The sequence below is a fragment of the Oncorhynchus tshawytscha genome, linkage group LG13, assembly GCF_018296145.1.
Source record: "Oncorhynchus tshawytscha isolate Ot180627B linkage group LG13, Otsh_v2.0, whole genome shotgun sequence".
In the NCBI taxonomy this organism is placed as follows: Eukaryota; Metazoa; Chordata; class Actinopteri; order Salmoniformes; family Salmonidae; genus Oncorhynchus; species Oncorhynchus tshawytscha.
The window spans coordinates 42,054,964-42,080,882 of NC_056441.1; the positions used below are offsets into that span (position 1 = coordinate 42,054,964).

Sequence of the window (25,919 nt, forward strand, 5' to 3'; positions counted from 1 at the left end):
CCGTTACAGGAGGAGAGGGGGTTTTATTACAGGAGATGGGATAGAGTTAGTAGTTGACAATATGGTGTCTACCACTAGCACTGAAAGAGGCAGGTGTATTGGTATGGAGGGGAGGGGAGGGGTTTTATTAAAGGAGATGGGGTAGAGTTAGTAGTTGACAATGTGGTGTCTACCACTATTACTAAAAGAGGCAGGTGAATTGGTATGGAGGGGAGGGGAGGAGTTTTATTAAAGCTGATGGGGTAGAGTTAGTAGTTGACAAAATGGTGTCTACCACTAGCACTAAAAGAGGCAGGTGTATTGGTATGGGAGGGGTTTTATTACAGGAGATGGAGTTGAGTTAGTAGTTGACAATATGGTGTCTACCACTAGCACTAAAAGAGGCAGGTGTATTTGTATGGGAGGGGAGGGGTTTTATTACAGGAGATGGGGTAGAGTTAGTAGTTGACAATATGGTGTCTACCACTAGCACTAAAAGAGGCAGGTGTGTTGGTATGGCAGGGGAGGGGTGTTATTACAGGAGATGGGGTAGAGTTAGTAGTTGACAATATGGTGTCTACCACTAGCACTAAAAGAGGCAGGTGTATTGGTATGGAGGGGAGGGGTGGGGTTTTATTACAGGAGATGGGGTAGAGTTAGTAGTTGACAATATGGTGTACACCACTAGCACTAAAAGAGACAGGTGTATTGGTATGGGAGAGGTTTTATTACAGGAGATGGGGTAGAGTTAGTAGTTGACAATATGGTGTCTACCACTAGCACTAAAAGAGGCAGGTGTATTGGTATGGGAGGGGTGTTATTACATCAGATGGGGTAGAGTTAGTAGTTGACAATATGGTGTCAACCACTTGCACTAAAAGAGGCAGGTGTATCGGTATGGAGGGGAGGGGTGGGGTGTTATTACAGGAGATGGGGTAGAGTTAGTAGTTGACAATATGGTGTCAACCACTTGCATTAAAAGAGGCAGGTGTATTGGTATGGGTTGGGAGGGAGGGGTTTTATTACAGGAGATGGGGTAGAGTTAGTAGATGACAATATGGTGTCTACCACTAGCACTAAAAGAGGCAGGTGTATTGGTTTGGGAGGAGAGGGGTTTTATTAAAGGAGATGGGGTAGAGTTAGTAGTTGACAATATGGTGTCTACAGCTAGCACTAAAAGGGGCAGGTGTATTGGTATGGGAGGGGTTTTATTACAGGAGATGGAGTTGAGTTAGTAGTTGACAATATGGTGTCTACCACTAGCACTGAAAGAGGCAGGTGTATTGGTATGGGAGGGGTTTTATTACAGGAGATGGGGTAGAGTTAGTAGATGACAATATGGTGTCTACCACCAGCATTAAAAGAGGCAGGTGTATTGGTATGGGTGAGGAGGGAGGGGTTTTATTACAGGAGATGGGGTAGAGTTAGTAGATGACAATATGGTGTCTACCACTAGCACTAAAAGAGGCAGGTGTATTGGTATGGAGGGGAGGGGTTTTATTAAAGGAGATGGGGTAGAGTTAGTCGTTCAAAACATGGTGTTTACCACTAGCACTAAAAGAGGCAGGTGTATTGGTATGGGTGAGGAGGGAGGGGTTTTATTACAGGAGATGGGGTAGAGTTAGTAGTTGACAATATGGTGTCTACCACTAGCACTAAAAGGGGCAGGTGTATTGGTATGGGAGGGAGGGGTTTTATTACAGGAGATGGGGTAGAGTTAGTAGATGACAATATGGTGTCTACCACTAGCACTAAAAGAGGCAGGTATGTTGGTATGGCAGGGGAGGGGTGTTATTACAGGAGATGGGGTAGAGTTAGTAGTTGACAATATGGTGTCTACCACTAGCACTAAAAGAGGCAGGTGTATTGGTATGGAGAGGTTTTTTTACAGGAGATGGGGTAGAGTTAGTAGTTGACAATATGGTGTCTACCACTAGCACTAAAAGAGGCAGGTGTATTGGTATGGGAGAGGGGATTCTTTTTGGTGTCTACAGGAGATGGGGTAGAGTTAGTAGTTGACAATATGGTGTCTACCACTAGCACTAAAAGAGGCAGGTGTATTGGTATGGGAGGAGAGGAGAGGGATTTTATTAAAGGAGATGGGGTAGAGTTAGTAGTTGACAATATGGTTTCTACCACTAGCACTAAAAGAGGCAGGTGTATCGGTATGGGAGGGATTTTATTAAAGGAGATTGGGTAGAGTTAGTAGTTGACAATATGGTGTCAACCACTAGCACTAAAAGAGGCAGGTGTATTGGTATGGCAGGGGAGGGGTGTTATTACAGGAGATGGAGTTGAGTTAGTAGTTGACAATATGGTGTCTACCAGTAGCACTAAAAGAGGCAGGTGTATTGGTATGGGTGGGGTTTTATTACAGGAGATAGGGTGGAGTTAGTATTTGACAATATGGTGTCTACCACTAGCACTAAACGAGGCAGGTGCATTGGTATGGGAGAGGTTTTATTACAGGAGATTGGGTAGAGTTAGTAGTTGACAATATGGTGTCTACCACTAGCACTAAAAGAGGCAGGTGTATTGGTATGGGAGGAGAGGAGAGGGATTTTATTAAAGGAGATGGGGTAGAGTTAGTAGTTGACAATATGGTTTCTACCACTAGCATTAAAAGTGGCAGGTGTATTGGTATGGGAGGCGAGGGGTTTTATTACAGGAGATGGGGTGGAGTTAGTAGTTGACAATATGGTGTATACCACTGGCACTAAAATAGGCAGTTGTATTGGTATGGGAGGGGAGGGCTTTTATTACAGGAGATGGGGTAGAGTTAGTAGTTGACAATATGGTGTATACCACTGGCACTAAAATAGGCAGTTGTATTGGTATGGGAGGGGAGGGCTTTTATTACAGGAGATGGGGTAGAGTTAGTAGTTGACAATATGGTGTCTACCACTAGCACGAAAAAAGGCAGATGTATTGGTATGGGAAGGGGTTTTATTACAGGAGATGGGGTAGAGTTAGTAGTTGACAATATGGTGTCTACCACTAGCACTAAAAGCAGTACCATTTATATTTTACTGTAACAAAGACCCTGTTTTGAAGTTACAAAGATTGAGACATTAGAGTCAAATAACGAGGCACATTCGTGATATTTTTTCCACATTTTTTTATTGAAAGCTTCAGAGAAAAAAACAACTCATTAAAACCGAAGTTTAATCCTAACATCCACAGATGTACAGATATTTATCAAGGATCGCACACACTGAGTGGCGTGCATAAGGCATGACCACATCCTCCTCTGCGCTGACCCAAAGAAAAGCAAAAATAGAAAAACAACAAAGAACAGAACTTAACAAAAAAATATCTAAGAACCGCTTTGCTGTCCTAATAAATATTCCTCTTTTTTTTATTGTATAATAATCCTGACACTTAATGAAAGTTCTGGAGGTTTCTTCAGCAAATTTGGTTGGCCATTTCAAATGATAGTTACTCAATAGTGTTTGACGTCTCTGGGAGCCATTTCATTCCGAGGAAGGTGTGTGTTAGGTTAGCCAGTTGGCTGAGCTCCTGGGGATGTGTGGCCAATCGATGCCTCCCGTCAAAGGTGAACCGGAGCATCAATTAAAAAGCGTGGGACACATTTTTTTTTTTTGAGCAATTTCCCCACTGAATTACGTGGTGGTAAGAGCTGAAAGAGTGTTGAGTTATATCGAGCCCGGAGCTCTCCTGTCACACTGTGGGAGTCCCAACTCTGAGGCACCGTCTGTCATAATACAGTCCAGTTGTGCATTGTATGGAGAATAGGGTGCCAATATAGGACACAGTATCCCCTATATAGACATAGGGTCCATTTTGGACACAGGGCCAGTCTTCTCTAAACCACTGTCTAGTCACAATGTGGGAAATCACAAGAAGCCTATGACAATGGGGTATGACATTGATCAACTTGGAATGCCATTGTGGTGAATATGTTCCTAGGACTTGATAGAAATATGGTAGCTAGATATGACCGACTGGCTTGATATCTGGACGGAGGCAGTGAGACAGACACAACATGGGACGGATTGGAGAACTGGACGGCGTTAAAAAGGCAGTGAACTGAAGCAGCTCTGTGGCCCAGCCTGGATAGATACAGTAGACTGAAACGGAACACGGCTGCTCTGGACATACCAAAGACATCGGGGCGAATCCTAACTTCCACTAAAGTCTATGCTTAGGTTAGTGATGCATTGATGTCAATGGGAGAGAACGTGAACATTTTACTCACGTGGAAGTTGGCCCCATAGAGCCTAAGTAACTGAGACTAGGATGGTAAGCAATGAAGAGCAGAGTGATAACCGTACTCTGATGAAGAGATAATGAGAAGACTAACACACTGACTGAAACACTGTGTGTGTGTGTGTGTGTGTGTGTGTAATACTCAGAAATGTCTGGCAATAGTGAGTATGTGTGTGTGTCAGCGAATGTAGTAGAGCCAATGACCCTCTCTGGCTGGTTTGTTCTGACACATAGGCTAGCGAGCTAGATCTTTAACTGCAGCTCCCTAAAACGCAGTGAGAATCACTGTACATGTTTATCAGGCATCTTGCCCGGCCATTGTGTTACAACTAGCGTAGAATAAGAGAGGAGTTCAGTCAGTCTTGATACTGCCATTTCAACCACATAATGACCGCATCGATATCGCTCTTACCGCACTGAGGGAAACCTCTCCTCACTTCAATGTTTCGTCTTTCTTGAATCTCTGGTAGCAATTTGGAGCGTATACAGTTCTGTTGTGTGCTTTTTTTTGGTCATTTCTATTTGTCACCTAATTTTCCTTGTATTGTCATTGCTATTGAATCTTAGACGGTGACAACATGTGTAGCGCGTTGACCTTTGTGATCAAAGGTGAGTGCGATCAGATTCCTACGGTTAATCAATGGTTTCTTCTTTAGTCTGTCTCTTAAAGTAGCAGCTGTAAGAGTGGTCTGTGATGTAGAGCACATCGTTTCAGGTACAGTTTGAACACCATGGAGGTTGAGGAGCAAACGTCGACCCCGACCAACGGGTCTAGCTTAAGATCTGGACACCTCCTACTGTAGCAGCTCGCCTGCTCACGAAAAAACCACGCGGCAAAAATCAATGTCATTACCCGGAGAGACGTGCAGAAATGTACACAGGTTGTTGTCACTGGTGTGAAAACGGCACAGACGTTTTGGGTTTGTTTGTCTGTTGGAATTGTAAAGTGGGTGACTTTGCACATATATCCTGTGATCTCAAAGTTTTCTGTACTCGGAAAGTGAAAGCAGAAGATGAGTGGAAGTGACAGGGTGAGTGAAAAGAGGAAAGAGAAAGGTGTTTGGGGACAGTGGGCAGCTGAGTAGCTCTGGTGTTGGTAGATTGGTGCAGTAGATTTGATCATTGACTTGTCATTGGATGGAAGACATGTGGGTCGAATGTTTTACGGGACAACAGATTGTCGAATGGTTATATTTTCTCCGATTGCATTGCCTGTGTTACGGTGGCTATGATGGCAGCTCACGATGTAGACCACGTAGTTCACGATGGGCCCGTTTTCTATTGGTTGTGAAAAGCACAACCCAATGGGATGAGCCACTGTAGTAAATGAATGTTGATCGACAATAGCCAGTGCGTCACAGACCAACGGACACAAAGCAGGCACATGCCCAAGACAGCTTTCACTGTAGCACCTTAGAGTAGGTTGTACATTTGTACTAGTTTAGCACAACTCCTTCAAAAATGTACGGTTCCCTTATATAAGATAGCTTTTCCATGTGCTTTTTTTCTATCCTGTAGATATTGGAATCATTTGGAAGCTTCGTTAAAGGCACTCGATGAACAATTACATTGTTACAGACATTTCTGTGTGCGATGTCATAGCTGACCCATGATGTCACTGCCATCTTTCCCAGAACGCAATGCACAGCCTGCCTTTGAGTCACATGAACTGCTGGATCTCAAAACGTGCAATTGTTAACGGAAAAAAAGAACACCAAAAATCCCTCTTTTTCTCTAAAAAAGAGGCTTTGGGGGACACTGGAGCGGATCCCAATGCCCTGAGGGGAGACAAATTGGGCCCCGTCAAGGCTCATTGAGAATGTGACTAAAATTGGTTTTGTGGTTCAGCTCCTGCACTATCCAATAAAGAGGGAAAACCTCACCGAGGAAGAGTGAGAGAAGAGAGAGAGTGAAGCCTGGTCAGATTAGTGGTGCCTTTTTATGGCTCTAGCACCACAGTGAGCAGGCAGGCAGGGACCCAGAGGTGTTGTCCGGAATGGAACCCTATTCTTAACATGGAGCCCGATTTTATGACCAGAGCCCTATTTATTTAATTTGATTTAACCTTTATTTAACTAGGTAAGTCAGTTAAGAACAAATTCTTACTTACAATGACGGCCTACCCCGGACGACGCTGGGACAATTGTGTGCCGCCCTATGGGACTCCCAATCATGGCCGGATGTGATGTAGCCTGGATTCGACCCAGGGACTGTAGTGATGCCTTTTGCACTGAGATGCAGTGCCTGGTCAAATGTAGTGCACTATATAGGCAATAAGGTCCCATTTCAGACACAGGGTACTGTAATGAGGATGGAGACACACAGCGCTCCAGACACAGGGTACTGTAATGGGGATGGAGACACACAGCGCTCCAGACACAGGGTACTGTAATGAGGATGGAGACACACAGCGCTCCAGACACAGGGTACTGTAATGGGGATAGAGACACACAGCGCTCCAGACGCAGGGTACTGTAATGGGGATAGAGACACACAGCGCTCCAGACACAGGGTACTGTAATGGGGATGGAGACACACAGCGCTCAGACACAGGGTACTGTAATGGGGATAGAGACACACAGCGCTCCAGACACAGGGTACTGTAATGGGGATAGAGACACACAGCGCTCCAGACACAGGGTACTGTAATGGGGATAGAGACACACAGCGCTCCAGACACAGGGTACTGTAATGGGGATAGAGACACACAGCGCTCAGACACAGGGTACTGTAATGGGGATAGAGACACACAGCGCTCCAGACACAGGGTACTGTAATGGGGATAGAGACACACAGCGCTCCAGACACAGGGTACTGTAATGGGGATAGAGACACACAGCGCTCCAGACACAGGGTACTGTAATGGGGATAGAGACACACAGCGCTCCAGACACAGGGTACTGTGTACAATGGATAGGGGTTTGATGAAAGGCTGAAAGGAGTGGGGCAGAGATGTTTACAGGCTACTGAGTCTAGAGGCGGAGAAGACAGGCTTTTTAGGCTTGGCTGAAAGGTTACTGTCAACATTATTGTAGTGCACTATTCTGTCTGGAAAATAACCCCTTAGGTCTGAGTACAGTAGTGTTTATCCAACCCATAAATATGGATCTTCAAGAGAGATAATGTTTGCTAAAGCAGATGACACTACTATGCTTCCATGTGTTCGTTTTGTATGTTTGGAGTTCAGAGATATATTAAACACCGAAGCACACCAGAGGTTAACGTGTCAATGCTAGTCTTGAATTAAGTTCCTGTCCTCCTAAGTACATCGTGCCTGGGATAACAGGACATGTTTGACGTCCATGCAGACAAACGAGAGCGTGCCGGAGAGTTTTGCTATGTGTTGTCTGGATGACTGGAGAGGGGAAAAAATGCAGGGTAACGTTGATGAGACTCCCGGGGAGGGGAGAAAATGCAGGGTAATGTTGATGAGACTCCCAGGGAGGGGAGAAAATGCAGGGTAGCGTTGATGAGACTCCCGGGGAGGGGAGAAAATGCAGGGTAACGTTGATGAGACTCCCGGGGAGGGGAGAAAATGCAGGGTAATGTTGATGAGACTCCCAGGGAGGGGAGAAAATGTAGGGTAGCGTTGATGAGACTCCCGGGGAGGGGAGAAAATGCAGGGTAACGTTGATGAGACTCCCGGGGAGGGGAGAAAATGCAGGGTAACGTTGATGAGACTCCCGGGGAGGGGAGAAAATGTATCCGTTTTGTTCAGTTGTCATTGATCCAATGAGATGAAGAGACGGCGTCGAGGCAGAGATCAGGGAGCCAACAAAGCCAGAAGCGAAGCATTAATGACCGAGGAGCGGGCTGCAACATTACCCAATATTTCCTATAGTGTTTACTGTTGACTGGTGGAATGCCCCCATAGTTGGCGAAAGAGTGGAACACGACAGATGAGAGGCGGAAAGACAATTTAAGTGGCAGAGAGGGACATTAGGTCGAACTGCCACTAGTTGCATCATACGTTCAAATACTGTTTGACGTCAGTGTGATAGTGTGACCGTGGAAGGTAGCTTTAGCCAAAACGTGTAATTGTAATGAAAGGAAAAGTACGGACTGGTCCGGCCATCAAGGTCAAATTAAAAACAACAATGACAACAGCAACAACAACAATATCAACAATAACATCAACAGCATCAACAACAAAATCTAACTGAAAAACAACAAAACTCTGGATCAGAGTGTCTCTTCATCTTTGGTATAAAAATGGCCATCCTTGGGCTGCATTTGATCCACAACTAGGAAAGACTACAGAAATTGTCAACAATTTCTTCTATTGCTTTTGCACTGATTGGTTTAAACCGTAAGCTCCTACTCAATCTACGAAGTTTATCACTGCGCACATTTTTTTTCCTACCGTTTTATGTTTGTTTTAGATTTTTTTTTCTTTCTTTTCTTTGTTCTTTTTTTTTTATAGTGTGACAAGCAAAGCGGGCTAAAAACACCATCAAGCTCATAAAAAAAGGTCAAATGTAGCAGATAAAAGCACTAATGTCATCAACAGCAATCTTGCCATGTAAAATAATAATTATGATAATAAAAACAAGTTCAGCATTTGCAACCGACTGCATTTTCTACAATGCAGTGTCTTTTTCCCCCTCCTCATTGTGAAAAATCTCCTCAAAGCTTTTATCTTTTCCCACTCATTTCCTTAGCAGACATTTACTTTTTTCTCTTAGATTTAGTAACCTCTGACATAATTATTTATCAAAGTTTTCTTCTAACGAAGAAAAGAAAAAGAAACTCTTGTCTATTAAATCTGTACAGCTTATGTGATAGACTTTGTTTTAATGTCTCTAGCTCAACCCCTGCAGTATCATGTACCATCAAAGTGGTCCAAGAGACTGATTTAGATCGCTTTTTATTTTCAACGAGACGCCAGACTTTACTCTCTGTAAAAAGTCATCCGACGCCCTTAAAATTAAGGCCATGAAGATTCAAGAAAGAAAAACACTTATTTCGAATATATCTAGAAAACTCAAATTTAACAAGAGAAAAAAAAAGTGAAAAGAAATCATAGCTTAATATCTAAGGAAGACAATCTCTGTGTATCTCAAACTTTGACTTCCCCTTTTCTAATTACAAAATAAAACTCATCACCTACCTACCTGCGCATTGAACATTTCCCTATTTATTTTTTATTTTTTTCAGTTGAGTAAGTCAAGCTGAAGCCCAGCCCACCAGGCAGGTTGCCAGACTAAACATTTTCAACTCTTTGCACTGTGCCCAGCGACTTCATCCCCCCAACCCACCCTCCCTTCTCTCTTTCTCTCTCTCTCTTCTCTCTCTGTAACTCTCTTAGGCCAGGTAGGAAATGAAAAAGTGTCTCTTTTTTGGTGCCTGGGCAATCTGGAAGCAATCACTCTTCTCTCCACATTCTCAGTACAGCCAACCCCTCTGTCTCAAGGCAACACTGTCACAGGAATATTCTCCTCATCTGTCGCTATCTAATGAGGAAGAGAAGAACCACAACGAGAGAGAATCAAAGGCAAGGTAATCATCATAATGCACAGACTCTAAAAATGACAATAAAGGGATAGTTCACTCAAATTACAAAATTACATATTGGTTTCCATACCGTGTAGTGTTAACAGTCTACGGACACGGTATGACAGCATTTGAAAACAGTGTCCAGGTGAACAAAACCAAAGCACGGATTGTCGTCATACCCTGTCCATAGACTGCTTACAGAGTAAGGAAACATATATATAATTTATCATTTGGGTAAACTATCCCTTTTAATTAGTCAACAAGCCCAAAAAACTCAATGTCAAAGAACAAAGCAGCAAATAGTCAGCTACGATACGGCATAACGATAGACAATGACAGGTCTTAGTCATCGTAATGTGTTATTGATATGTACAGTGAGAAGATGGCAGCAGTACTCACTTGGACTGGTATGAGTAAGCAACATGGTCGCTGGGCCCGTCCACCTGGATCTGATGCTGCTGCCCACTCACGTCATGCGACGAGGGGGCCACTGACTGAGGAGAGGCATCCGTGACCACTCCCTACAGGAAAAGGAAGTGGGCGTGAGACAACAGGAAGTGACATCATCCTCCATGTAACGCAATATAACCATCTAGTAATATATTGTATGACATCACATTCTATGTGTGTCTCTGCATAATTATGTACGAATCTGTTTAAATACATCTAAACCTAATACCACAGTAGCCTTAAAAAGAAAAACTCTGCTTTTACAGTCACAAGGCTACATGTGAGAGGGTAAGGGTTTCATTACTGTAAGGCTTAACGTCCTAACCTCACTGAACGTCAGCCATCGTGGTCTCATCTCCTCCATCACCTTAACAAGATGTCAAGGACGCTCTCAATACCATGTTTACACATCGTCCTCCGAGACACTCCTTGTCTGCAGCTCATCTCAACACCATGTATACACATCGTCCTCCGAGACACTCCTTGTCTGCAGCTCATCTCAACACCATGTTTACACATCGTCCTCCGAGACACTCCTTGTCTGCGGCTCATCTCAACACCATGTTTACACATCGTCCTCCGAGACACTCCTTGTCTGCAGCTCATCTCAACACCATGTTTACACACTCGTCCTCCGAGACACTCCTTGTCTGCAGCTCATCTCAACACCATGTTTACACATCGTCCTCCGAGACACTCCTTGTCTGCAGCTCATCTCAACACCATGTTTACACATCGTCCTCCGAGACACTCCTTGTCTGCAGCTCATCTCAACACCATGTTTACACATCGTCCTCCGAGACACTCCTTGTCTGCGGCTCATCTCAACACCATGTTTACACATCGTCCTCCGAGACACTCCTTGTCTGCAGCTCATCTCAACAGCACTGATATATAGAACCTCACTGATGGTGGCATCCACCATGTGTGGCATTGAGAACGGAATAGGTGAGAGAGACAACAAGAGAACCCATGGGCTAATGCTATGTCTCCGAGCCTCTCTCTCCAGCCGGTGACTTTATGAAGGGTGGCTATCTCCTGATTATCATCTCCTCTATGGAGCTGTACAGATGGATGGTGGTGTCAGGGCGTTGTCAGCTGGGCAGCCGCTTGCTAACCAGGGGCCTGGGGCTGAAGGATGTGTGTGTTGAGCACACGGCCATCCGGGAGAGGGACAGCTCCGCCGGCAGTGTGTCTCAATTCAGCACCTGTCATCTGATACAGGCTGATGCTCCATCTGAATGGGCCGGCGCCATCAGCCCTCCAGACAGCCTTCCACACTCATCATTTCTCAGCGTGTGCCCGCCTATTCTGAGCAGCACACTAGGCACGCTCAACAGTAGCAAGCCGTGGCAACACGTGTGCTTGGCCGTTCTTATTGAGAGGATGTGAGTGTTTGTGCGTGTGTGTATCTATGTCTATCTGTGTGTGTGAGAGAGTGTGTATGCATTTCTATCCTTAGGAGTGTTTGTGGGTGTGTGCATCCAGTGTGTGCATGCATCTGTGTATGAGTGTGTATCCATGTGTGTGTGTTTTTTGGTTTTACTATCCTTGTGGGTACCAGAAACCCTCACAAGGATAGTAAAACAAGGAAAAAGTGGAGACATTTCACTGGTCCTCACAAGGAAGAAGGCTATTTTAGGCTTAGGGTTAAAGGTTTAAGAGTTAGGGTTACGTTTAAGGTTAGGGAGAATATGATTTTGAATGGTCATAAATTGTTTGGTCCCCACAAGGATAGTAAAACAAAGGTGTGTGTGTGTGTCTGACTTACTTCAACGGGGACGGCTGTCTGAGGCACAGGCGTGTACTGAGGAATGTAGGTCCCTTGCATAGACGCCCCGGCAGCCGCAGCAGTCATGTACTGGAACACACACATCAACAACCTGTCATGTACTGGAACACACACACATCAACAACCTGTCATGTACGGGAACACACACATCAACAATAACCTGTCATGTACTGGAAAACACACATCAACAACAACTTGTCATGTACTGGAACACACACATCAACAACCTGTCATGTACTGGAACACACACATCAACAACCTGTCATGTACTGGAACACACACATCAACAACCTGTCATGTACTGGAACACACACATCAACAACCTGTCATGTACTGGAACACACACATCAACAACCTGTCATGTACTGGAACACACACATCAATAACCTGTCATGTACTGGAACACACACATCAATAACCTGTCTTTTCTAACTTCAACAACAATCAACTGATCACAGGAAACAGAAACAATATCTTTCAAACTGTTGTGACCCAAGTGATTGAACATTATGGTTAAAACAACATCCCACCACATATTCAATTTACATGGGATCCACTCTGCAGGTCAAACACACCAGTTACTAATCTGCTGTATACACTGAGTGGACAAAACATTAGGAACGCCTTTCCATGACATAGACTGACCAGGTGAACTCAGGTGAAAGCTATGATCCCTTATTGATGTCACCTGTTAAATCCACTTCAATCCGTGTAGATGAAGGGGAGGAGACAGATTAAAGGATGTTTACGCCTTGAGACAATTGAGACATGTATTGTGTGCCATTCAGAGGGTGGTTGGGCAAGACAAAAGATTAAAGTGCCTTTGAACGGGTATGGTAGTAGGTGCCAGGTGCACCGGTTTGAGTGTGTCAAGAACGGCAACGCTGCTGGGATTCACACTCAACAGTTTCCCGTGTGTATCAAGAATGGTTCACCACCCAAATGACATGTGAACTTGACACAACTGTGGGAAGCATTGGAGTCAACATGGGCCAGCCTCCCTGTGGAACGCTTTCCACACCTCTTAGAGTCCATGTCCTGATGAATTGAGGGCAAAAGGGGGTGCAACTCAATATTAGGAATGTGTTCCTAATGTTTTGTATACTCAGTGTGTGTATGTATATATATATATACACGCACACTGAATATTTTTTATAAACGCAAAATCTAAAGTGTTGGTCCCATGTTTCATGAGCTGAAATAAAAGATCCCAGAAATGTTCCTTAAGCATTCAAATCTTACTTCTCTCAATATGTGTTTACATCCATGTTAGGGAGCATTTCTCATTTGCCAAGATAATCCATCCACCTGACAGGTACAGCATATAAAGAAGCTGATTAAACAGTATGATCATTACACAGGGGGACCTTGTACTGGGGACAATACAAGGCAACCCTAAAATGTGCAGTTTTGTCACACAACACAATGCCACAAACTCAAGTTTTGAGGGAGCATGCAATTGGCAATATCCGACAGCACTGTTGCCAGAAAACGTAATGTTCATATCTCTACCATAAGCTGCCCCCAACGTTGTTTTAGAGAATTTGGCATTACGTCCAACCGACCTCACAACCGCAGACCACGTGTAACCACGCCAGCCCAGGACCTCCACATCCTGCTTCTTCAGCTGCGGGATCGTCTGAGACCAGCCACCCGGACAGCTGATGAAACTGAGGAGTATTTCTGTCTGTAATACAGCCCTATTTTTGGGGAAAACTCATTCTGCATGGCTGTCTAGTCATGTGAAATCCATAGATTAGGGCCAAATGAATTTATTTAAATTGTCTGATTTCCTTATATGAACTGTAAATCAGCTGAATCTGAAATTGTCGCATGTTGCGTTTACATTTTTGTTCTTGTAATTCCCTTTCCGCCCTCGGGGGGGCGTTGTGAGGCAGACGTGTGTTTTTAACATAGCTGTCTGACTATGGGAGGCCAGTGATAGAGGAACAGAGAGGAGGAAGCAGAGGCACCCTGCTGGTCCTGAACTTCACAGGGAGGCAGATGCCCCCTCCTAAGAGGGAGAGAGAGCGGAAACCAGAGGAGTGCAAAACAGAGCACTCAGATCACCCTGAGCTGCTTCAGTGGCTGTGTGTGTCCGCCGCAAGTGTGTGTGTTTTGGTGAGTGCATAAGTGTGTGTGTGTGCACCCATGGCCTATATTTCATACCAGGTCTTTTAACAGAGCTGCAGAATAGCCATTTTACAGACACGCTACTCTCGAGTGGCGCAGCGGTCTAAGGCACTGCATCTCAGTGCAAGAGGTGACACTACAGTCCCTGGTTTGAATCCAGGCTGTATCACATCTGGCCGCGATTGGGAGTCCCATAGGGCTGTGCACAATTGGACCAGTGTCGTCCGGGTAGGACAGTTAACACTGTTCCCTGGTAGGCTGTCATTGTAAATAAGAATTTCTTCTTAACTGACTTGCCAAGTTAAATAAATGTATGCTTGTGCGTAGAATGTCTACATAATGTGTAGATCAGGCTATGCCCTCCCACCACCAGTGTACAATATACAGGGTATGTGTGTTTGTGTGAGAGAGAGGCTTTCAGCTATAAGGCCTGACAATAAAAACCCAGCTGGGTTGCCTCTCCTCTTCCTGCTCCTTTTTTTTTTAGCAGGAACAGGAAGGACGATCCTTCCTTCCTCCCTCCTTTCCCTCCTTTCCCAGTAATGAAAAGTGTGACGGTGGCCCATTCTCTTGGCCTGGCGCCCGACGCTTGTGGAGTGTCATTACCGGCATTGGCGCTAATGGATCGGGTACGGCTCCGCCGCACAGCACTAATGAGAGGAGCTAAAGGCCATGGACGTGGGTGATTAACTTACCCCCCTTCTTCTCCCTGCTGCGGAGGGCCACCAAACACCCTGGGAGGATGGGTGGGGAGGGAGATGTCACACTTCGGATGGGGTGAGGTGGCGTGTCTGACTTCCTGGCTTTGCAACGCTCTCTTTTGGTTCTCCCTCTCCCTCTCTCTCTCACGCCCACTCTTTCTCTATCGCCCTCCTTCTCGTTCTCTTTCCCTTTCGGCCCACAATCCGCTAGAAGAGTGCTGTCAAATTCACAATGTGACCTTCTCTGCCCTGGCGAGCGGCGCCCGTTTGCATACCAATTCCTCAGAACCTTTTGTCCCTTCCCCGTTATCCATTAGCTCACTCTGCTAACTCACCTGTGTCGACGGCATGAAAGCAAATGGAGGGGAGTGGAACTTAATTAGTGATATCAAAACCGGTGTGTCAAAAGAGAGGCAGGCTTTTGAAATGTTATATCTCTCCGTGGCTTGAAAAGGGGCTTAATAAGGAACTTCTTCAGCTTCTCTGTCCCATTTACATGACCATGACTTTACAGTCAGACAGGGAACTGACGTGTCAGGAAGTCGACAGGGACGGGCTGATATCATAGATCATTTTGGACAATGTTTAGGGCAACACCCTGTTTCGGCCAAATGAAGCTCCTTAAATACACCAGCAACACCTTCCTAATGTTGAGTTGACTCCAATGCTTCACACAGTCGTGTCAAGTTGGCTGGGTGTTCTTTGGGTGGTGAACCATTCTTGATACACACGGGAAACTGTTGAGCGTGAAAAACCCAACAGCGTTGCAGTTCTTGACACAAACCGGTGCGCCTGGCATCTACTACCGTACCCCGTTCAAAGGCACTTCAATCTTTTGTCTTGCTCAACCACCCTCTGAATGGCACACATACACAGTCCATGTCTCAAGGCTTAAAAATCCTTCTTTAACCTGTCTCTTCTCCTTCATCTACACTGATTGAAGAGGATTTAACAGGTGACATCAATAAGGGATCATATCTTTCACCTGGTCAGTCTATGTCATGGAAAGAGCAGGTGTTCCTAATGATTTGTATACTCAGTGTATATGGGAAAATTGTACACACGTGTTACACGAATGTGTGCACACACGCACACTAAGCCTCGAGCAGATGGCATGTGTTTGATGAGCGCGAGGCGGCCTCAGTGTGGGTCCTTAATGAGGGTGGTGTGAGTGGACTTCTTAAGGTCCCTCTCTCTGTACTGTCCACACAGCCAAGAGCACCAGCAGGGTGCAGGAAAGACAACTCCTTCCCTCTCTATCCATCTGTCTGTCTGCAGAACGTATTGGGCACCAACTCACTGTCGGTAACTACTGGTGGCACAGCATCAGAATGGATCCTCATGAGTTCCACTTTAGAGATAGTCACAAGATGTTCCTCTTCCTCTGCAGGGCATCACTAGCCCGGTGGAACCAGCCTGCTTGCTCTGTTGACCATTCTATTTCACTTCACATATCACCCTGGGCTTAATCCAATAGACAGGCATTTGGACGCAGAGAGAGAGAGAAGCATGTGGTAATCCATCAGAAATGGATATGTCATTGAAGATTAAAGAAGGCATGCTATTGAAATGTCTTGCTGTGCCCTCACCTGGTATTCCCAGAACACCATGTAAGGCCCTTCGAGACCAGGTGAAAAATAGACCATTACTAACCCAATCCATTACTACCCAGTCATACTGTATACCAGCATGTCCACTCTATCCATGGAAATGAGGGATGAGGGCTCAGAGTAGTCTTGGTCCATCACTGTTATCCACATAGACTTACTGAATTACTGGAACGGGAATCCGTCTCCATGCTCATTTACATTTATTCAGAGCGACTTAGTGCATTCATCTTAAGACAGCTAGATGAGACAACCACATCTCAGTCATGGTAAGTAAGCTGCTATCTGCAGAATCAGTGCTAGTAAGAAAAGGATGTGTGGAGGATTGGTACTAGCAGCAACCTATCTGCTTTTCCAGTCTGATCCAGTGTTAACCTGTAGGAGTGGGAGTGTTACATCCTATTGCCCGCAGGAACATGGCTGCTCTCAGGGAGAATAAAGGGACAAAGTGACGCGCTAATAGGCAGAGTTGTAAAGAACAAGCCATCTCTCAGACCGGCCAATAAGAAAAAAAGATTAAGATGGGCAAACGAACACAGACACTGGACAGAGGAACTATGCCTAGAAGGCCAGCATCCCGGAGTCACCTCTTCACTGTTGACGTTGAGACTGGTGTTTTGCGGGTACTATTGTATGAGGCTGCCAGTTGAGGACTTGCGAGGCATCTGTTTCTCAAACTAAACACTCTAATGTACTTATCCTCTTGCTCAGTTGTGCACCGGGCCTCCCACTCCTCTTTCTATACTGGTTAGAGCTAGTTTGTACTGTCCTGTGAAGGGAGTAGTACACAGCGTTGTATCAGATCTTAAGTTTCTTGGCAATTTCTCGCATGGAATAGCCTTAATTTCTCAGAACAAGAATAGACTGACGAGTTTCAGAAGAAAGTTATTTGTTTCTGGCCATTTTAAGCATGTAATTAAACCCACAAATGCTGATGCTCCAGATATACAACTAGTCTAAAGAATGCCAGTTTTATTGCTTCTTTAAGCAGGACAACAATTTTCAGCTGCGCTAACATAATTGCAAAAGGGTTTTCTAATGATCAATTGGCCTTTTAAAATTATAAACTTGGATTAGCTAACACAATGTGTTGGGTCCATGGCCAGGAAACTCCCCAGACCTTAATCCCATTTGAGGATTGACCACAAGTTCTCAGAGGCGGGTGGACAAACAAAACACCACAAATTCTGACAAAGAATGGGCTGCCATCAGTCAGGATGTGGCCCAGAAGTTCATTGACAGCATGCCAGGGTGGATTGCAGAGGTCTTGAAAAAGAAGGGTCAATACTGCAAATATTGACTCTTTGCATCAACTTCATGTAATTGTCAATAAATGCCTTTGACACCTATGAAATGCTTGTAATTATACTTCAGTATTCAATAGTAACATCTGACAAAAATATCTAAAGATACTGAAGCAGCAAACTTTGTGAAAATTAATATTTGTGTCATTCTCAAAACTTTTGGCCACGACTGCAGATATTCCATTAAAAATCAGCCGTTTCCAGCTACAATAGTCATTTATAACATTAACAATGTCTACACTGTATTTCAGATGAATTTGATGTTATTTTAATGGACAATTTTTTTAGCTTTTCTTTCAAAAACAAGGACATTTCTAAGTGACCCCAAACTTTGTCATGCATGTGAAACACTATCAAGGAGCGCCAACTGAAAAACAAGAACAGTGATTTAGACAATGACATTGTCAAAGTGAGTGATGTTACCAACACATTTTGACAGCAGAGTAGAACAGAGTTGACCTTCAAAACCAGCTCTGTGTTTTCGCAACGAGGAACTTTCTTCACCACACGTTTAAACGGGGGCCGACATTCCTATACACATTCTTTACCGTAAAAACACGGCTGTATTCTCGGAAGCCTACGATCGCCGTTGCTGGGGCAGAACGGGAACATTCCGTTATTTCCTTTGGGAGAGAGAAGAAAAAAAACACCCAGCCATGTAGCCACAGGGACAACGGGAACAGCCAAAAAGTATTCTGAGGTGTGGTGGCCATTTTAGTTGTTGACTCTGAGGACAGACACTGCCGAATGGCAGGTGCTGAAACTGAGCCTTTCGTAAGACAGAGCAGGCTGAACGACATGACGTAAAACAGCGTTCCATGTGTAAACACTCCATCTTAAAGAACGTAAACATACCTAGTTATATAGGCGATCGCAAGATCCCACTGAAACCTATTTCCGCAGGTTTCTCCTATGAAGTAACCATAAAGGGGCTTTCACATCTGGCTCCAGACCACATAATAAGAGGACACATGGCTTCTTTCTCATAGATTATTAGGACATTGCATGCAATATGGAGCACATATAGTCTACATACAGCACAGCGCCTCAGGGCTGTACTAGGGCAGAAAGGAGTTTTTTTATTAATACTTTATACTTTTTCCCCCTTCATCACACATCAAAACCCATCAACGTAGATTAAACCGCTCTAATCCTGCGTGTTAGCACAGCTGGGAGAGATTAGAGACATTCTTTCATCCAAGAGCCAACATGGCGTCGCAGTCGCTGACAGCTCACCTGGAAACACATGGGGCCGGCGGTAACTGTACAATACAGCACTGTTTCAATCCCACATTCCACCCAAGACACAGTGCTGGAGCAAACTAAGCCCCCACTGCCTCTGGAGCCATAGTGTTAGAGCAGGAAATGGGAGACTGGATAGTGTGCGACACCTCTAAATCGGCTTGATCCTGACACGAGGGGAGTTCCTTTTTTTGGGGGGGTGCAGGAATCTGGATTGAGTGATATGGTTGATGTGTGATTTAGTGGGTTAGAGGCGTCATAATATCGCCTGGTCTTCACATAGAGGCCTGTTGTTCTAGTCACCAGGAAATGTGTTCAACTTTAGGGTACTGTATAAAGGAGATATGCTATTCAAACATCTTGCTTTTCACACACACAGTGATAGTATTACCATCGTGGATGTGGAGAGGGATATATGCAGAAGGAATGTAATTCTCTGCTGTAGATACTGTATTGACCATAGAATCCTGTACTATTTGACAAGGACCCGGACAGTGAACCATATCTGGTACTGATGCTGTTCAGTACAGATTTGACAGTGATACTATGTGGCTGGAGTCAATTAAAAGATATGGCTGTGCTCCGGATACAGTCCGTAAAATATACTTTTTTTCCTTGAGTAGATGTAGGCTTTCAGAGAAATATGATTTTAGGCAGAATCTACCGTACACCCAGAGCTGATTAGTTAAGGTGTTGGAGGCAGATTCTACCGTACACCCAGAGCTGATTAGTTAAGGTGTTGGAGGCAGATTCTACCGTACACCCAGAGCTGATTAGTTAAGGTGTTGGAGGCAGATTCTACCGTACACCCAGATCTGATTAGTTAAGGTGTTGGAGGCAGAATCTACCGTACACCCAGATCTGATTAGTTAAGGTGTTGGAGGCAGATTCTACCGTACACCCAGAGCTGATTAGTTAAGGTGTTGGAGGCAGATTCTACCGTACACCCAGATCTGATTAGTTAAGGTGTTGGAGGCAGAATCTACCGTACACCCAGAGCTGATTAGTTAAGGTGTTGGAGGCAGAATCTACCGTACACCCAGAGCTGATTAGTTAAGGTGTTGGAGGCAGAATCTACCGTACACCCAGATCTGATTAGTTAAGGTGTTGGAGGCAGATTCTACCGTACACCCAGAGCTGATTAGTTAAGGTGTTGGAGGCAGTTGGAGGGAGATTCTACCGTACACCCAGATCTGATTAGTTAAGGTGTTGGAGGCAGAATCTACCGTACACCCAGAGCTGATTAGTTAAGGTGTTGGAGGCAGATTCTACCGTACACCCAGATCTGATTAGTTAAGGTGTTGGAGGCAGAATCTACCGTACACCCAGAGCTGATTAGTTAAGGTGTTGGAGGCAGAATCTACCGTACACCCAGAGCTGATTAGTTAAGGTGTTGGAGGCAGAATCTACCGCACACCCAGATCTGATTAGTTAAGGTGTTGGAGGCAGAATCTACCGTACACCCAGATCTGATTAGTTAAGGTGTTGGAGGCAGAATCTACCGTACACCCAGAGCTGATTAGTTAAGGTGTTGGAGGCAGAATCTACCGTACACCCAGATCTGATTAGTTAAGGTGTTGGAGGCAGATTCTACCGTACACCCAGATCTGATTAGTTAAGGTGTTGGAGGCAGAATCTACCGTACACCCAGATCTGATTAGTTAAGGTGTTGGAGGCAGAATCTACCGTACACCCAGAGCTGATTAGTTAAGGTGTTGGAGGCAGAATCTACCGTACACCCAGAGCTGATTAGTTAAGGTGTTGGAGGCAAAATGCAAAACTGGGGACACAGGAAAAAGTCTCCGCACACTTTCAGTCAGATGCACATTTACTTCATTGTGGCTGAGCTTTCCCACTATTGTTCGTGGAGATGTGCTATGATGTGCTTCCTCTACCTGGAAGTGTGCGGAGACTTTTTCCTGTGTCTCAATAGAAATATGATTTTACCTTAGTAGAGGTAAACTCTACTAAGAGCATGACTCTTCCCGAAACCAAAGGTCGTGGGTTGGATAGCCGCTGGGGCCTCCCATATGAAAAATGTATGCACACCTGTCTAAGATTCTTAGGCAGAAACCATACCGTATATATCAGATACAGGAGGCATGGTACTACAGATACAGTAGCTGCAGTCTCAGAGTGATAGCACATGATGTGAGTAGGATATATGGGGTGTATAACGGCACATTCTCAGAGGCTTATGATTAGGCTCCAGTAGATCCAGTATGGAGGGGTCCATGGGTGGTACAGTACTCACACTTCCTGTAGTGCCCAGGGACAGATGGTTCATCTGCTGGGAGAGCGGGCCCATCATGTTGGCAGGCTGCATGGACATGGTGTGGTCCATGGCTGGGGTGATCACTGCACCCTGAGGGAGGGGAGAGGAGAGAGGAGAGAGGAGAGGAGAGAGAGGAGAGGAGTGAGGAGAGAGGTGATAGGAGAGAGGAGAGAGGGGAGAGGAGGGAGATGAGAGAGGGGAGAGGAGAAAGGGGAGGGGAGAGGAGAAAGGGGAGAGGAGAGGAGAGAGGAGAGAGGGGAGAGGAGAGAGGAGTGAGGGGAGAGGGGAGAGGAGAAAGGAGAGAGGAGTGTGGGGAGAGGGGAGAGGAGAGAGGAGAGAGGGGGGAGGAGAGGGAAAGGGGAGAGGAGAGAGGGGAGAGGAGTGAGGGGAGAGGAGTGAGGAGAGAGGGGATAGGAGTGAGGAGAGAGGGGATAGGAGAGAGGAGTGAGGGGAGAGGAGAGAGGAGTGAGGGGAGAGGAGAGAGGAGTGAGGGGAGAGGAGAAAGGGGAGAGGAGAGAGGGGATAGGAGAGAGGAGGGAGAGGGGATAGGAGAGAGGAGTGAGAGGAGAGAGGAGTGAGGGGAGAGGAGAAAGGGGAGAGGAGAGAGGAGTGAGAGGAGAGAGGGGAGAGGAGAGAGGGGATAGGAGAGAGGAGTGAGAGGAGAGAGGGGAGAGGAGAAAGTGGAGAGGAGAGAGAATAGAGGTCATGTTAATTCATTGGTGCCAATGGGTGGGCGAAGAATAAAGTAGCATTCTATGCATCGGTGGGTTGTTGAGCATTGGAGCAGCAGAGCATCAGAGAGTCAATACACCGACATATGAGGATGTTTCATTGATTGTCTGGAGTCAACACACATCTCTTCCCCTCGCATGCTACTGCGATGCGTGTAACCCTAATGGGCGGATCAGTAGTGGTCGAGGATTATTTTTCATAAAGCGCTCTGGATGGAACCAGAGGGAATGTGATGAATTCATTGCTGCTCTTTCATCGCTTTGTCACGAAACGAGTCACTTCTCATTTTTCTCTACCAGCCAAACCTCTGGAGTAAGGGGTTCAGAAACGAAGCCTTGTTCCTCGGCTAGGCTCCGACTCTTTCCCCTTCACTCGCTTGCCCTCGTTCATTTGTCTAGTGTGTCTGTCTTCCTGTGTGTGTGTGCTGCGTGTGTGTGTACACCCTGCTGGTGACCGTGTGGGCCGATTGGAGAGCCAACTGAGCAGACACGGCCTGTCAGAATCGCTCAGGCTGTCTCCTCCCCGACGTTCAGAACACTGGTGCTGTGTGGCATACAGCTTTCTCTCTGTTTCTCCCCTCTCAATTCAATACATCTCAATTCAAAAGGGCTTTATTGGCAGGGGAAACAAATGTTTACATTGCCCGAAGCAAGTGAAATAGATAATAAAAAAAGTGAAATAAACAAAAAATGATAAACAAAAAATGAACAGTAAACATTACACTTACAAAAGTTCCAAAGGAATAGAGACATTTCAAAATTCATATTATGTCTATACACCGCGTTGTAACAATGTGCAAATAGGGTAAATATATAAATAAATATGGGTTGTATTTACAATGGTGTTTGTTCTTCACTAGTTGACCTTTTCTTGTGGCAACAGGTCACAAATCGTCCTGCTGTGATGTCACACTGGGGTATTTCACTAGGTAGATAGTTTATCAAAATTGGATTTGTTCAAATTCTTTGTGGGCCTGTGTAATCTGAGGGAAATATGTGTCTCTAATATGGTCCTACATTTGGCAGGAGGTTTGGAAGTGCAGCTCAGTTTCCACCTCATCTTGTGGGCAGTCTGGACATAGCCTGTCTTCTCTTGAGAGCCAGATCAGCCTACGGCAGCCTCTCTCAATGGCACGTCTATGCTCACCAGCTTGCTTAGGGGACTCTTCTCCAGATTTATCTCACTGTAGGTAATGGCTTTGTTATTGAAGGTTTGGGAATCGGCTGTAGAATTTAAATATTTTCTGGATTTGGATAATTAGCCTATATCTGCTCTGCATGTATTATTTGGTGTTTTACATTCTACACAAAGGATATTTTTTGCAGAATTCTGCATGCAGAGTCTCAATTTGGTGTTTGTCCCATTTTGTGAATTCTTGGTTGGTGACCCCCCAACCATAATGGGCAATGAGTTCCATAACTGATTGCAGTATTCTTAGCCAGATCCTAATCGGTATGGTGAATTCTATGTTCCTCTTGATGGCATAGAAAGCCCTTCTTGCCTTGTCTCTCAGATTGTTCACAGCTTTCTGGAAATTACCTGTGGCTCTGATGTTTAGGCAAAGGTATGTATAGTTTTTTGTGTGCTTGAGGGCAACAGTATCGAGATGTAATTTGTATTTGTGGTTCTGGCAACTGGACCTGTTTTGGAACACCATTATTTTTGTCTTACGGAGATGTACTGTCAGGGCCCAGGCCTAACAGAATCTGTGCAAAAGATCTAGGTGCTGCTGTAGGCCCTGCTTGGTTGGGGACAGAAGCACCAGATCATCAGCAAACAGTAGACATTTGACTTCAGATTCTAGTAGGGTGAGGCCGGATGCTGCAGACTGTTCTAGTGCCTGGGCCAATTCATTGATATATATGTTGAAGAGGGTGGGGCTCAAGCTGCGTCCCTATCTTACCCCACGGCCATGTGGAAAGAAATGTGTTTGTTTTTTGCCAATTTTAACTGCACACTTGTTGTTTGTGTACATTTTATAATGCTTTCCATCAATGTGTATAGCAGACCCTCATGCCAAATTGAGTCAAAAGCTTTTTTGAAATCAACAAAGAATGAGAGGACTTTGGCTTTGTTTTGGTTCATCTGTTTGTCAATTAGGGTGTGCAGGGTGAATACGTGGTCTGTCGTACTGTAATTTGGTAAAAATTTGACATTTGCTCAGTACATTGTTTTCACTGAGGAAATGTACAAGTCTGCTGTTAATGATAATGCAGAGGATTTTCCCAAGGTTGCTGTTCACACAATATCCCACAGTAGTTAGTCTCCACTTTTGTGGATTGGGGTGATCAGTCCTAGATTCCAAATATTGGGGAAGATGCCAGGGCTGAGGATACTGTTAAAAAGTTTAAGTTCAGGCAATTGTAATTTGTGGTCTGTATATTTTATATCATTTAATTTAGGATACCATCAACACCACTGGCCCTTTTGGGTTTCTGATTTCTGACGCGCTGTTCCTTCCTTTTCCCTTGTGTATTTCTCTATTGTTTTAGTGATTCACCATAGTGAAGGCGCAGGCTCAGGTTTTCTGTGTCTCTATGTTTTTGGTTGGATAGGTTTCTTTCTTAGGTTTTTGCATTCTTCATCAAATCATCTTTTGCATTGTTGTTACTTTTCTTAAGTTGTCTGCTTCACATTTTTTAGATTTGATAGGGAAGCTGAGAGGTCAAATATACTGTTCAGGTTTTCTGCCAAGTCTACACCTATTACAGTGAAACGTTTTGTCCAGGAAGTTGTCTAGAAGGGATTGAATTAGTTGTTGCCTAATTGTTTTTTGGTAGGTTTCTACACTACTTTCCTTCCATCTATAGCATGTATTAATGGTATGCAGTTCCTTTGGTTTTGACTGAGTATTACTTCGTTCAAGTAGATTGTGATTTTGCTGTGATCTGATACGGGTGTCAGTGGGCTGACTGTGAACGCTCTGAAAGAAACTGTGTGTTCCTCTCTCCCCTCCTTAAGTTCTCTCCCCCAAGACCGGGGTGCAGCCAGGTCTCTCAGACAGGGGGGGTTGTGCTGGTCTGTTTTGTGTGTCTGTGCTGTCTGGAGTGTGTGGACTAGCTCTCTGAGCTCCACCATGTCTCTCTCCAGCTCTGTGAATGTATCCCTCTCAATGATGCAGGAGCAGAGCAGTTGTTGGACCTGGGTATGTGGTGGGAGGGTGACTATCCTCGTCTTCAGGACAGTTTGAGGAGGTGTGATCAGACTCACTCGGGGTGGGGGAGTCGTCACCAAGAGAAAGCTTCTCCTGCCGTGCTCTCTCTTTGATTCTGTGGAAGTCCTTTTGGAAATGTATGAAGTTGCCCTCCTCCACCACTGTTCCGTTGTTGTACAGGTTGACAGAAGGTGTCTCAGTCTCAGGGTCCTCGTTTGACACTATCCTGATTTTCCACCCTCTGCCTGTACCCTCTCTCTTAAAAGAGGGGTAGAGTGCTCTTATAGCCGTGTGCCATACCCAGGGAAGGTCTGTGTGGAAGATTAGGTTGTTTACCTTTGTGGCATTTTTGTAGCAGTCAACAAAAAGTGTTCTTTGGATTGTCCATGAGGAGCTTCTCTTTGTACTCTTTCCGTGCCTTGTCACTTTCACATCTAAGGGGTACTGTACTGTGGTGACCTCTGCACAGAGGGAGGAGCAGGGGGCCCAAAGAGGGCTCTGCATTTCGGTGGGAGAGGAACTCTGCTGCCATTGTTGGGCTCAGGGGCTTCAACACCGCTCACTTCTCTCTTCAGTGCTAATTAATGTTGCAGCCGGGTTCTTTATGAAGTTAAATATCTAGAGATTATTGTAATGCTCTTTTCATTCTAGGCTTTCGAGGTAGCTTCAGACTGAACAGTAAGAATCCTTCCAGGTCATTTTGTCCAAAATCAGGATGTCGGTTAGGAGTTTTGATTTGGAGTGAAGGTTATGTTGTGGAGGGTATTAGCATGTATATGTCCTTGTAAAAAAAATCAAAGTTTATACAACCCTAAATCTATCTT

General features: G+C 45.0%; 1 protein-coding gene across 3 annotated transcripts in view; it reads right to left on the minus strand.

Annotated features, from left to right (window-relative positions):
* Window positions 1-3,425: 3,425 nt before the first annotated feature.
* The window catches only part of LOC112266044 (RNA-binding motif, single-stranded-interacting protein 3), a 273,548-nt gene continuing 251,054 nt past the window's right edge, over window positions 3,426-25,919 (minus strand). For 2 of the 3 annotated variants that reach the window (XM_042295742.1, XM_042295744.1), the window contains 4 exons: window positions 21,189-21,299; window positions 11,927-12,016; window positions 10,105-10,226; window positions 3,426-9,662 (listed from right to left, as the gene is read on the minus strand). In XM_042295742.1, the coding sequence (XP_042151676.1) occupies window positions 9,659-9,662; window positions 10,105-10,226; window positions 11,927-12,016; window positions 21,189-21,299 (327 nt within the window). In that variant the 3' untranslated portion in view covers window positions 3,426-9,658. Of the gene's footprint in view, window positions 9,663-10,100; window positions 10,227-11,926; window positions 12,017-21,188; window positions 21,300-25,919 lie in introns of those variants that run through there. The other variant, XM_042295743.1, reaches the window with a different exon arrangement.